At 42.8% G+C, this 13,920-nt stretch overlaps 1 protein-coding gene across 1 annotated transcript in view; it reads right to left on the bottom strand.

Moving 5' to 3' along the window:
• TNNI3K (TNNI3 interacting kinase) overlaps positions 1-13,920 on the bottom strand; it is a 273,974-nt gene that overhangs the window by 67,232 nt on the left and 192,822 nt on the right. The window contains exon 22 of the mRNA XM_061633422.1: positions 9,403-9,512. Within this exon, the coding sequence (XP_061489406.1) occupies positions 9,403-9,512 (110 nt within the window). The remainder of the gene's footprint in view (positions 1-9,402; positions 9,513-13,920) is intronic.

Raw genomic sequence — 13,920 nt, 5'->3', positions numbered from 1 at the left:
TCGATTCTGACTTATGGTGACCCTATGAATACAGTTTTCATGGTAAGCGGTATTCAGAGGGAGTTTACCATTGCCGTCCTCTGAGGCTGAGAGGCAGTGACTGGCCCAAGGTCACCCAGTGAGCTTCATGGCTGTGTGGGGATTTGATCCTGGTCTCCCAGGTCGTAGTCCAACACTCAAACCACTACGCCACACTCGCCCTTGTATGCACAATAAGAAATATCAAAATATTTTGGTGTTGTATTACTAAGGTTTCTTCCATATTAATGCCTTTCTCTGGAATTGCTATCTTCTGTTCACTCACGTTTTATGGAAAATATAGATAACACAGAGTAGGGATGGCTGATCAGTTTGCGTTTAAAAATGAATGTATCAAATCCATACTTTCTGAAACAATACATGAACCAAAACACAGCCATCCGTTGACGTTCACACTTTTCCATATTTTGTGATGCAGTTCCCCAACAAAGCAATGTTTACAAAAATGCATCTATTAGGGGAATGTGCACATAAAAATGAAGATATTCATGACAAGAACATACAAAAATGCATTATATTGGGAGAAAATGCTTGTAAAGTTGTGTACATGAGTTAAAATTGCACACAAGGTATGTTTTTAAGAGAAATTTGCACTAAAATCTTCATGACAATTTGTTTTTAAAAAATTGCAAATTGCTGCAGAAATGTGGAGGTCTGAATTTAAGATGGAGAACTGAGAGAAAACTGAGACAACCAAGATCCTTCCATCCCTAACAACCAGATAACATTGTCGAATCACTGCAGTCCAGTGTTTTCTGTGTTGTCCTTCTATCTTTTCCAGACTGGATTTTTGGTAATAAAAGCAATTGCACAACCCACTGTAGACAAGTAAAGTGTTACTGGGCCTTTTACAAAAGAGGAAAGTGGCAAAGTCCTTATAGAATCCTCCTGGGGGAATTGCTTATAGCATCTTCATTCATAAGTTTATGTTCTGAGTCCTTATTGAGATAGTGGCCCCCTTCATATACCTTTTTCATTGTGCTTCTTTTTATTTGTCCTCATGATGGTATTGGGGCAGTTATACCTCATTCCACTTTCAATGCTGTTTGCACATGCCAAAGTTTCGCTTAATTTCCAATCAGTACATGTCCCATAAATGCTGAAATCCTGCAACGTTTTACTCCACAAATGTTCCAGGTTTGTTTTTGTTTTGTTTGGACCTGCTTTTGCTACACTAGAATGCAAGAGTGCTCCTCCACATGGCAATAATGCAGTAACGTTAAGGAAGCATCCCAGAACAACTAATGAAGTGGAAAGATGTGTGGATAATCCAGTATAAACCTACCATTACTGCATTATTGTTGCATCAATTACATGTTTCAGAATATACCTGCAAAAAAATCACTGCATTGTTCTGAAGGGGCCCAGTGTCTGTAAGCTCTTCTGTGGCTGTAGGAGCAATGTGGAAGCCGGGCAAACTGGGACTCACTTGTTCCCGCCACGGAGAAGATAAGAAGAAAGAAGCATTTTGGTGCTTATGGTTTATAAGGAATTATACAGCCACAAGAGTGGCTGTATACCATAGCCAACATGGCCTTTTTCGAAGTCTGCAATGTTAAACTGAAAATACCCCCATGCCATTCTGATGCTTCCCATAAGCTCATTTCAAAACAAAACCTTACAAAACTTATAGTCCTGAACTCAGAAACGCTTGCTTAACAACCCTCTAGGTTTTCATGGCGATACACAAAACAGTCAGAGAGAATCGAAAGTTCAAAGTGTAAAACAAGAGAAAAAAATATCCAGACCCCTGTTGGACTTTTTTCTGTAAGTGGTCTCATAATTTGTTAAAATGCATTAAAAATCAGCCATGTTCACAGAGTACCTGTAATCTTATTACTGACCTTACTGCATACTCTTACTTTCATCTTCTGCAGTTTAAAACGTAAAAAAAGCCAGACTGATTTTTAATTAATTTAAGAAATTTAACATTGAAGTCAATGATAAGTACAGGCATGCTCAGTAAGAACCAACTGTCAGTGTTCTAAAAGCCAGACTCACAGATATTTGGCTTGGCTGATCAGGTAGCCACACCAACGCCAGACCTTTATTTCACTTTAGACAGTTGTGGCTTCCCCCAAAGAATCCTGGGAAGTGTAGTTTGTGAAGGGTGTTAAGAGTTGTTAGGAGACTCCTATTCCCCTGACTGAGCTCCAGTGGCCAGAGTGGTTTAACAGTCAGCCCCCCTTTGGCAGATTGTAGTTTTGTGAGGGGAATAGGGCATCTCCTAGCAACTCTCAGCACCCTTCACAAATGACACTTCCCAGACTTCTTTGGGGGAAGTCATGACTGTCTAAAGTGAAATAAAGGTCTGATGTGGATGTGATCAGGGACGGCTTTGGTTTAAATTTACCTGCTGTAGAATAAAAAGGTGGGGGAAATCCTGAAAAACAATGATATTGTTCACAGTGTTTTCCTTTTAGAAAGGAAAAGGGTTTTCCCTCTGTCCAGTGCCCATCCACCCAATCTCCTCCTCCTCCCCCTTCCTCCCTCCCCCTGTCCTTCCTCCTCTTCTCTGCCCCTTCTCCCTCCTCCCCCTCCCCATTCCCCTCCCTGCCTCAGGTCAGTTTCATCTATCCTGAGCATGATTGTACAGGAGTAAATCCCAATTAACTCAAAAGCATGCAAATAATCAAACCTGCCCTCTCCTCCTCCTCTCCTATTTCCTCCCTATTGCCCCTTCCCTCTTGCCCTTTCCCTCCCCCTCCCTCCCCCTCCACTTCCAATCTCCTCCCCCTTCCTCCCCATCCCCCACTTCTCCTCCTTGCCTATGGTCAGTTTTACCTATCTTAAGCATGATCGCAAGGGAGTAAATTCCATTGAACTCAATAAGCATGCACATGATCAAACCTACCCTTCCCTCCTCCTCCCTTGCTAAAACAATATCAACATTGCAAATGTCTTGTTTCTGTTATCTGGGCTGGTTGCAGGTGTTGCCACTGATCACCATATGCTTAGAGGCACCAAATTCTTCCAAGCTACACAGGAAGTGGATTGGACTGTGAAAGACCAACCCAATTGTGTTTTTGCTTTTGACAAATTTGTAGGGCAGTACAATATCTCAGAGAGGAGGTCAGGTCTCCTGCTCCTCTGGTGCATTCACTATAACTGTCCAATTTCCCTGCTTTTAAAAGTTTGATAGAAATATCTGTGGGCTATAGGTGTAGCATGTATTTAATTTATTTTTTAAAAAAGTTTGTTTTAAATGTTTGCTTGTGGGTTTTTTCACTTACTTTTTGCCAGTTCAGCTACAAGCTCCAGAAAAACATATCTGATATTTGCTAGCTAGGCAGGGCCAGTCTTGAAAAGTAGACAATCCTCTTAATACTTAGAAACTAGACTCTGCCTACAGCCACAATAATACCACTGTTCTAACTCTGACACCTTGAGAAAATGCTGTTTAATTATTGTTAAGTATTATCTAGTATCTGTTATTAAAATATGGATTTTTAAAAGTAACAGAAAGCAGTGGAAGTTAGCCCATAGGGGCTACTGGGGCACAGCCGTCCCAAAGAGAATGTCAAACAATTTCAAATCCCCCTATTTCACAGCCACACATGCTTTCTTGATCCACACACATTGTATACTTCTATTTGAACTCAGAGAAGCTCTGCAAACATTTATGTCAATCTATTGTTCTCTGGCCAATCAACTTCTTGTTTTCTGGCCAATCATTCAGCTAATCTTAATCCAAAAGTGTAGCTATGGCAAAGAGGTCCTTCCTCTTGGTCTGCCTGCTTGTCAGCCCTCTTAGAAGTCTTCTACTCCATTTGTTGTCAGGAGGCCTCTCTTAACACAGCCACTATAGCAAATTAGGGAAGAGTCAGGGAAGAGTCCAGACTGCTTCAAGAGCAGCCCACTTGGTAGTCTTTGCCTGTCAGAATCACCCATTGGTTCTGGGCATGCTTGGATATATCTAGACATATCAATAAGAAGAGTAGCAGTAAGCTACTCTAAAAGCATGTTCGGTTTCTTCATAGGCCAGACTGGATCCTATCTATAGTAGGGGGTGAGGAAGGGAGAGGAGATTCTTCTTGGTGGCAAACTACCCCCAAAATGTTTGGCTGGCATCATAAGGGGTGGGAAAAAATCTGGCTTCTTCATGGGCCAAGCTAGCCTTTTTATTGTCAGGGTGGGGGAAAGAGGAGATTCTTGGTTCAAACTTCTCCAAAAATGTTTGGCTAGCATCATGAGACAGAGACAGAGACAGAGGGTATAGAATCTGGTTTCTTCATGGGCTGCACCTGGAGTGGGCCATTTTATTGTCAGGGTAGAAGGGAGAAGAGATTCTTGGTGGTAAACTGTCCCAAGAATGGACTGGGCTGGACTGGACCTTTTAAATTTATTTTTATTTATTTAATGTAACTGAAATTTAATATGGGCTTATGTAAGACAATTAACCCCCATAGTAATAGGAGTAAGAACTTATAATTATTTTAATTAAAAACAAACTTAGGAGTACTTTGAAGAAGACCAGATGTTTATTTTATTTCTGAATCCAGTACTGTGGGGCTGGGGAAGAAGAGCGCATGAGAGTAGTTGATAATACAGATATCCTGGCATTGGTAACCCAATTACAGGGCATGTGTGGGGTTGTTGCGCACTGCCAGCCCCAATTTCACTTTGAGTGGTGAGGTGGAACCTATGTATATGAGGTTGATCACAAGGAGAAGGAATTTTGAGTTAAGCAAATCCTTGCTTTTATAAAAACCAAGAGACTTAAATATACTTTGTGTGAATGTCCGAGTCCCCACATCAGTGGAATACTGGAGGAACTTGTGGAACATCCTGCTACAGTATTTTGAACTGATCATATGCTGTGAAAGGCTCCTTTTTCTAACATTTTGGCTTGTTTTTCTATACCTGCCATATCTTTTTCTCTGAGAAACAGGAGCTTACAGGATTTGGTTTATTATTTTTTTTAAAAAAAGAAACTCTGGGGATCTTTAAGCAATAACAATGATCCATGATACTTAAATACACTGCTTTACGTCAGGGAGGTTCTTTCTGTGTACCAGGGAATAAGCCAGGCTTAGCTTAATTAAAACATAAAAATCCTGAATGTAGTATCTGCTGTTTTCTCCATAGAAATGGCATATAGTCTCACTTATGTCTTGGTTAACTATACCGAGGAGGAGATATGATTTAGCTGTAGTAACTAAATAATCCTATTATTTTTACTTAGAAGTAAGCCCCATTGTGTTTATTTAAGTGGATGCGATAGAACTGAACCCTGGTCTTCCAGGTCCTAGTTCAACATGCTAACCATTACATTTATACAATTACAGATGCTTATTTCAAATTTGATTTAATTTTAAAGTATATTAAGTTGCCCAAAGTGTGTTATCTTTTATTTTTACTCTTCATTTGTGTTCTTTGTGCAGTTTAGCATTGGGGGAGAGCAGCTGTGTGGCAAGCAGAAAATATTATGAACTCAAAGGGCATCTGGATGAACTTGAACTATTTTGTTCCATTTTAAAATGAATTTTCCAAGCACTGTTGGTTACTAACACAATCCTTTTCATCTTATTCAGAAGTAAGTAAATCCCACTATATACTGTGGGGCTTACTGATGAGAGCAGGCACGGGACTAAAGCCTTTTGTAGTGCCTACTAAATGTGACAGCAACTCACTCATTTCATGTTTTTTTTTTAAAAAAAAATGGGATTGAGAGAGCATTATTGAATTAACAGAGATCTAATTTTCTGTTCACTGCTGAGGAGGTATGACTTAACTGTGTGTACGTTCATGAGAGCAAGCATAGGACTACAGCTCTGTTAGGTGCTAAGTGTTACTAAAACTGCAGTATTGAAGTGTCCACTATTTCTTTGCCATGGAGGAGAATAGGGAGGATAGTGAAACAACTAGAACACAAACCTTTCCCCCATCAGAGAAGCAACTTTGACAGCAGCCTGAATCTTTTCTGAACCAAAGCAAGACATTTTACATTTTAGTTAGGTGATATATGCAAAATTGGAATGCTTAAGTATCCACAGTATGTTTATAAGGGAGGAGGATGGGGAGAAAACCAATACTTGGCCACTCCCCCATGACCTCATTGGCCACACCCCCATAGCAGCCCTACGTGGTCTAGTGGGCACCAGTGCCATTGACTGAAAGTGAAAACCAGCGAAAGTAGAAAAATAACATTTGTCTCTTCATGTGGCATAATTTTGTAGAGAAATTGTATTAATTACTTTAACCTCTAGGTGGAGCTATCTATTGAAGTCATCCCACGAAAACATGAAATACAATGAAATGAAAAATAATTAGCTAAAAAGTATCCAGATATCCAGTAGCCCAATGGCTTTAAACAAATCTAAATGACTCTTTATTACTCTTAACTCTTTGTCAAGGTTTTGAAAAATAAACATCTCTTTACCATATCAACAATGTAGAACTGATCTCATGAGCAAGCCAATACATTATGATCTGGGTTTAGCATTCCTTTTTTGCAAGGGAAGGAAGAGTAGGCTGCAATGAGATGGAGTAATGCAGAAGCCAGAAGGGAAATCACAGTGATATTTCACAGACTGTACTGAATGAAGAAAGGAATATTGACTGGCAGTTCGGCTAATCTGGGTTACTTGCTCACTTCTGGCTAAATCAGTTTGTTGCAGGATAGGTCACTCACCATCTAGGTTACTACCCCTCCCTTTTTTTTTTGTTGGCCTTCTCCCTTTGCTTTCACAGTCTGATGGAGAGAAATGTAACGGATGAGTTTTTCTGGCATGGAGATCCGTTGCAGAAAAGCTTCAAATGCTTAAATTTGGTGTATGGGACAGCTGTTAAGGACACAGGAGGAGAGCCAGAAAAAAGTAACTTGGTGCCATGCAGTGCTTCCTATTGAAGAATTCCTATTAAACCAGACAAGACCTGCTGGTTGAAGAGAAAGGGGTGGAGTGTACAAGCCAATGCAAATAATGGCTCTATACTTTGGTATCAGATTATGTATTATGCATTATGATATAACAAGTAGTATCTGCAAGAAAATGTTACAGTGTATATCACTCCTGTTTGGAGTTCCAGTCAGCCATCTTCCAGAATACATCAATCCATCCCCTGATTATCCGTCCGTGACCTGGCCCCCACATCCCATAAGCATTCCATTTCCACTGAGCAAGCTCATTCCTAAATGGGTTGTTTCAGGGTGTGTGTGTCCCATTAGCCCCTGCTAAATATTTTTTGTAGTTCTGCAAGCCTGCTGATTCCTCACTCTTGTGCATGGGTAGTGCTTAGGGACGGGCAAGAAATTCGACTCAGTTAGCATTTCCAGCTGAATCTATCAAATTCCCACTTTCCAAAACATTATGAGAACCAAAACACAGCCATTCTTCGAAGTTCACACTTATTTGAATGTTGTAATGCAATTCACCAACCAAGCAATGTTTACAAAAATGCATATTTTAGGGGAAAGTGCATAAAAATGAATATATGAGTGAAAATATCATACAAAAATGCATTATATAACAAGAAATTGTTTGTAAAAATGTGTACATTAGCCAAAACTGCCTACAAAAATGTATTTATTAGGAGAAATTCACACTAAAATGCTGGAGAATTTTCATGAGGATTGTTTTTTTGAAAAAAATTGCAAATTGCTGCAGAAATGTGGGGAACTGAATATAAGATTGGAAAAATGAGAAACTGAGAAAACTGAAATTGACAGATCTTTCTCACCTAGTGGTGCTGTTTGGCTTTATAAAGGTCCACACACAGAGAATGAGTTTAGGATATCCACTTCTTTAGTTCTGAAATAAAATGCTCTCTTTTTGTTCTTATCTATCAGAATCTACCTACCTATCTATCTATGCAATGTCTCATACATTAATTTAGTAATGTCCCAATAAAGCAATGGAAACATGACTTCTAGCTACTTGTCTCAGATTCCAGTTCCTGAAAGGATTTTTCCTTTCCACAAAATCATTTAGAGGAGGTTGGATGGCAGCCTCAGGCCCCTGCAGAAACAGAACTGCCTGCCTTTGGAATAACCTGGAACTTTGCTTTAATGTAGAAAAAGAAACCACCAACACCTTAAATGATTATCTGGAAAGTGCTACTACTTCTGTTTATACACTTCAGAATATAGACAAAGGCCAAGGTATGTTCACATACCTAAATGTATTACTGTGGCAAAATGAGACAAATACTGCACACCTGTATGTATATGGCCCCGGTTGTAATTAGGACGGCTCTATTACAATTGAAAACTCAAGGATTAGAGTGGTTTCCTATCATGAGTTACTGGATCTGGATCTATGTGCGAACCATGGAACTGGAAAGGGCAGCTTCGCAGTACAAAAACAAAACAAACAAACTTCCAAATCTGGACAGATTGTACCCACCCAGACTGGTCTTTGGGTCCTGCTGGACAAGAAAGAGTATAAGAAGTTTTCCTACTCCAGTTGATCCCTGGTAAATCAACAAGGTCTCCCCTGAGCACTGGCATGTCTTGCAAATCCTTGGTTGATATTTGGCCCTGATTTCTGACTTGCTCTCCAATACAGCCTCCTGGCTTACCCTCTGACCCAGACTTGCTCTTTGGTCCTGACTACTGGCTGGTCCCATGGACCCTAGGCTCCCTAGCTTACCCAGGACTGCTGCCTAAAGCCCAGCATAGCCCTGACAATTTCAGAGGACAGCCTACACGTTCAAGATCAGTTTTCATCCCATACTAAATATAATGAATGCATATTTAATACCTTTTAGAGCATTTCCAGACATCAGCTTCCCCAGTGTTGGTAGCTGCAACCCCAAAGCAAAACAGATAAGCACCCGTTATCATGCTGTGATTTTTGTTTTCTTTATGCCAATCCTGTATGCTTGAACAGTAGTGATCAACATGACATAGCTGCTGTTTAGCTTTGTGTAACTAACATGTCAATGTGCTGGTCATCCACAAAAACAGGACTACTGTCTCTGAAGAAAGCCAATGATTTGGGAGCAGCCTTAGATGGTCCGATAGTCAAACCTTCATTTAGGAGCAAAATTAACAAAACCCCTCTTGGATCCCATCCCAGAGTTCCCTTTTTGTATGTGTGCCTGAAAGAAAATATTAACAGAAACAGCTTTATACTACTGTCTATATTCCATCATGAAAGAACTGAAAAATCAAAACAATGGATTTAGGCTTGTGGGTTCGATGTTTAATCACATTTGATGAAAGACTCTTTAGATTTCCTATGGAACAAAGTTTGTTTCTTGGCTAAAAGCAGTTGCACTCACTAAACTCTCTCCTTCATTCATCAATAGCCAACATCACACAATACAGTCGTGTAAATGAGTAGACAGTTCTGTTTTTTATACTCTATCAAGGAACAGTGACATATGTTGCTTGGGAAATTAAGAAACAGGCCCACTTACCTCAGGACATGCATTCCAGCCCCTCATTAACAATGATGAGATGGGTTTGGGAATTGAATAGCCTATTGGAGGTCTGATGTGATGGTAGGCCATGTCTGCTGCTGCGGCAGCTGTAAACAAGAAAATGACAAGAAGGCAAAATGATTGTTCATCCAAAACTGCAGGCTAAGAAAATGAAACCAACAGTTAAAAACAGTCCTCAGGACTCTGAACCATCACACTGGTTGTGCACTAACTAATTTTGTAGTTATAACCTAATGAAGATGTCACTCATTGCATTCACTATCTTTTGCCTTTTGTATAATGGAACTATTTCTAGTTGAGTGGGGTCTAGAGAGATTCTTCTCTGAGGAGACTATTTATAGAAATGACTGGGTTTTTAAGCATTTCAAACAGAATGCGAGACAAAATCCATCACACAGAAAAGCAAGGAGACACAATTCTGAATTGCTTCTGCTGAGGCCTAGGAATGGATATTGAAAACACATCCTTTACTGCAATCCTGGTTTTGTTCCACAATCACAAATGTGGATTAAAATCACTGCTATGCTTATAACACCAACTGAAAAATTGGGAACAATTCACCATTTTGCCCTGGTTCTGCCTTTTTATGCAGCTTCGCTTACCTGCGCGAAGCTCTGGGGAGCGGTAGCACAGTTGCGGCCGAGGGTGAAGTCGCAGTAACCATTTTGAAGAAGGGAACGTCGCGCGTCGCATTGGGATGACGCGCAACGTTCCGCACGGAGGGGGCGGAGCTACGGGCCTATTTAAGCCCGCTCAGCCCCCTCCGACTTCCTCTTGGCTCTCGACGACGAAGAGAGGAAGAATGACGGCGTGGGACAGACGGAGCTACTGAACAGCAAGGGACAGAGAGCGGTGGCCATTTTCTGGCCGCATGGTCGATGCTTGGGCCTGATCAGCCCATTTAAGGTGGCAACCATGAGGGCAACGACTGTTAATGCTGCTGCGTGGCTGCAGGTGGCCTGGTGGTGAGGCCTGGCCAAGTTAAGCAAGATTACACAAACATCCTCCCCCCTATACAGGGAGGAGGGAGTGGATGTTAAACAAGGATTACAACCACATACATTTAAATATTACGCAAGTATATTTAGGCAGTTAAAGGGATAGATAGATAGATAGATGGAGAGAGAGAGAGAGAGAGAGAGAGATGCATCCCTGTGGGTTGCTGATTTCTCCCCCCCCCATAAAAGGGGAAAGGGGTGAAGGTAATATAAGAGTACCACTTAGATATATTGAACATTTACATTAAATATTAAATAATTAATGATAAATAGATATGAGCCCAATGCCTCCTAAGAAGGAGAGAGTTGGGCCAAAAGGGGCATGTGCCTAGCCAGCAGGCCTCGTTAAAAGGGCTTAGCGGGCAGGAAGCGTCTGGGCTGATAATGGTAAAAGAAAGAAACACATTTATAAATAAAGTAAAATACAATAAACATATCAAGTTAATAAACATGCTATACATGTATTTGGCAACCCCTTGCTGCCTAGGCCTTTGGGCATTTAAAACCACACACACACCCTTAGCCCAGGGCAGATTGTGGGAGAAAAGGTGGTTTAGTGTAGTGGTTAGGGTGTTGGACTGCGACCCAGGAGACCAGGGTTCGAGTCTCCCCAACTGCTGTGAGGCGCAATGGGTGACCTTGGGCCAGTTACTGCAGGCTCAGAGCAAATTATGGGAGGAGGCTGTGTTATAACACAATTCTTCACACTTTACACTTTTTACAACAAGCCAGTAAGACAGCTGCACAGGCTTTTCGAGCCTGCCAACACAGGCCCTATTTCCCCCTTTGACTGCCAAGGCTGGGTGTGAGTTCAGCCTAGGTAGGGGGCGCAACACAGTGAGGGATGTGGGTGAGGCCCTGGTGTAGGAAATAGCGCTGTAAGAATTAATGCTTATTTAGCTTTTGTAGAATTTGCTTGGCTTAAGGAAAATAAAGATAATACTGGTGACTTAGTGGACATTCCATAGGCACGTACTTTGCTGTTTACATAAGCTGGCCTGGCTATCTCTTTGTTTGCGTAAACTACCTTGACTTGCAAAACCGGTTTTGCAAGTGCTTCAAATGGCACCAAGTGAAGAGACAACGCCTGTCTCAGGAATGTGGCCAAGAGCCAAAAAGACCTTATATGGAAAAGATCGGGAATAAGGAAGTAGGCTGAGCAGGCAGTTAATGTATGCATGATGTATGTAGTGCCAAGGGTATAAGACCTGGCTGCGACCAGGGAGGGGCAGACTCGGCTTTGTTCATTTCTCCACTTGCAAGTGCTTCAATAAAACTCTGGCTTTACTTTTAAGACCGTTTCGTCGTTCCTTGAGTAATATTGAAACCTTGTACTTGGGAGCGGATCCTCGCCTAACAATAAGACAAATATTGTGGGCGTTTGTTACAAGTGGCGACCACGAAGTCACAGGCAATTGAGCGCCCCATGGCGTTCCGGAGGCGACGTGGCCGAGCGGAAAGAGCGCTCCGGGCCCCGTTGAGGCCTGTTCCGCGTGGCTGACAGGTGCGCCGGGGCGCTGGGGTAAGCGCCAAGCCTCTCCATAGAAATCGAAACGAGTAAAGCCAGACTTCGGAAGGGGTAAGTCGCCCGGAGCAGGGCCGAAGAAATTTGTGAATGTAAGAGTGTGTATGAGGTGTGCATGAGACGGGACGAATCCTAACGGTTATCCCGAAGCGAGAGCGGACCGGCCAGTAGTGCATTTTCCGCGTCCTCGCGAGAGGCCGGGCCATGACAGCAGGGAAGCGCAAGTTGTCTGTCCTTTCTGTTTTCATCCGTAAGTCCTTGTCTGTGTTCTGAGAAAGAAAGAAGGGGAACCAGGGACCGAAAAAAGGGTCACTTGACAAGGGAAACGGGGACCGGGAGGGTCACCTGATAAATAAGTTACAGACAGACAGGATGGGTTTTTGTCACCTGAAGGACGAGCGTTTCGTATCAGACACCAAAATACCCCAAGCATGTGACAAGGTGCGTCGAAAGCTGTTGCCAAAGGGACAGCCCAGAAGACGAAGCGGAGGGGTGGGCAGCCTTTAAAGGGAAAACCGGGTAAAACACCGCTTGAATGTGTATTGAGTGATTTTTTGAGCTTCAAAATTGGGGTTGTTTCGGCGGGGGGTCCGGTACCAACACCGGAGAAATTAGAACAGTTTTGTCTTATTGATTGCGTGGAATTGGGAATTTCGTGGCCACCGGGTGGGACTTGGGACAGTAAGAAAATCAGTCGCCTAATATCCACTCTGTATGATGCCTTACCAGAGACGGCCGACTCTTGGCATTATGCAGAGGGGTGGAGGGCAGTAAGCCGTAATCCGCCAACAGAATGTGCGCTGCAAATGGTCATGACTCAGTCCAAAGGGGAAAAACCTGTCCTGCCGGACAGCGATGATTTTAATGATCTGACCATTAGGAGGAGGGTCGTGGCACCACCGGCACCACCTGAGGGTGCAGGTGAGGGCCCGGCTCTGCCCCACCCCCCACAACAAATAGTGCCCCCTCCGCAGCCACCACCAGGGAACCCGCCTCCCTATGCTGACCAGGCAGGGGCTCCGCCACCAACTGCCCCGCCTGAGCACCCCGACCAAGCGGAAAGAGTGCGGGAGGAGTTGGCTCGGTCCCAACAGTTACGGGAGGAGTTGGCTCAGACCGAAAGGGAACGTGACGCAGCACATGAGAACATGTTAAGACTCTATGAGAAATTGGCAGAGAGGGAACGGGAGGAGTTACCCGTGGCTACTGCAAAGAAAAGACAATAGCTGATACATGCCATAAAGACAATGGAGGATCCCATGACATTAAGAGGGGGAAAGCAATACGGGAGGAATAGATCCAACTCAGTTTCGGAAATAAATTTTGTGGCACCAATGAGGGAGGTGTTGGACGCAAATGCCCAGGTCGCGTTTGTGCATGCCCCATTCTCCACTTCAGATTTATTTAATTGGAAAAACCAAATGCCGGGGTTACGGGAGGACCCAGATAAACATTATCAAATGTGGGACTCCATTTTTGCCAATCACAACCCCACTTGGGTGGATATACAGACACTTTTAAATATGCTGCTGGCACAAGAGGAAAAGAGCCTCGTTCTTTCCCAGGCAAGGGCGGAGGCAGCCCGAAACCAAAGGACAGGAAATAATGCCGCTGATCTGGCACCTGAAGTGGTCCTCCCTATAGCAGATCCTCGATGGGTACCTACCCCCAGTGAGGCACACCCACTGTTAACCAATTACAAAAGACTCATTCTTTATGGGGTGAGAAATGCCATACCAAAACCAATGAACATGGCCAAGTTGTATCAGGTACAGCAGGAGCCAAAGGAGTCACCCTCCGTGTTTTTAGAAAGATTAAGCACCACAATGCGGAAATACACGTCCTTAGACCCAGATTCAGAGGACAATCAGAGACTGCTGATTACTCTATTTATTGGCCAAAGTTGTTCAGATATTAGAAAGAAACTACAGAAGATAGAGGGAGTGATGGGCATGCGCATGGGACAGATAG

Source organism: Rhineura floridana, chromosome 6 (assembly GCF_030035675.1).
Source record: "Rhineura floridana isolate rRhiFlo1 chromosome 6, rRhiFlo1.hap2, whole genome shotgun sequence".
NCBI classification, from domain to species: domain Eukaryota; kingdom Metazoa; phylum Chordata; class Lepidosauria; order Squamata; family Rhineuridae; genus Rhineura; species Rhineura floridana.
The sequence above is the reverse complement of the archived record's forward strand: the minus strand, read 5'-3'. Positions and strand labels throughout refer to the sequence as shown.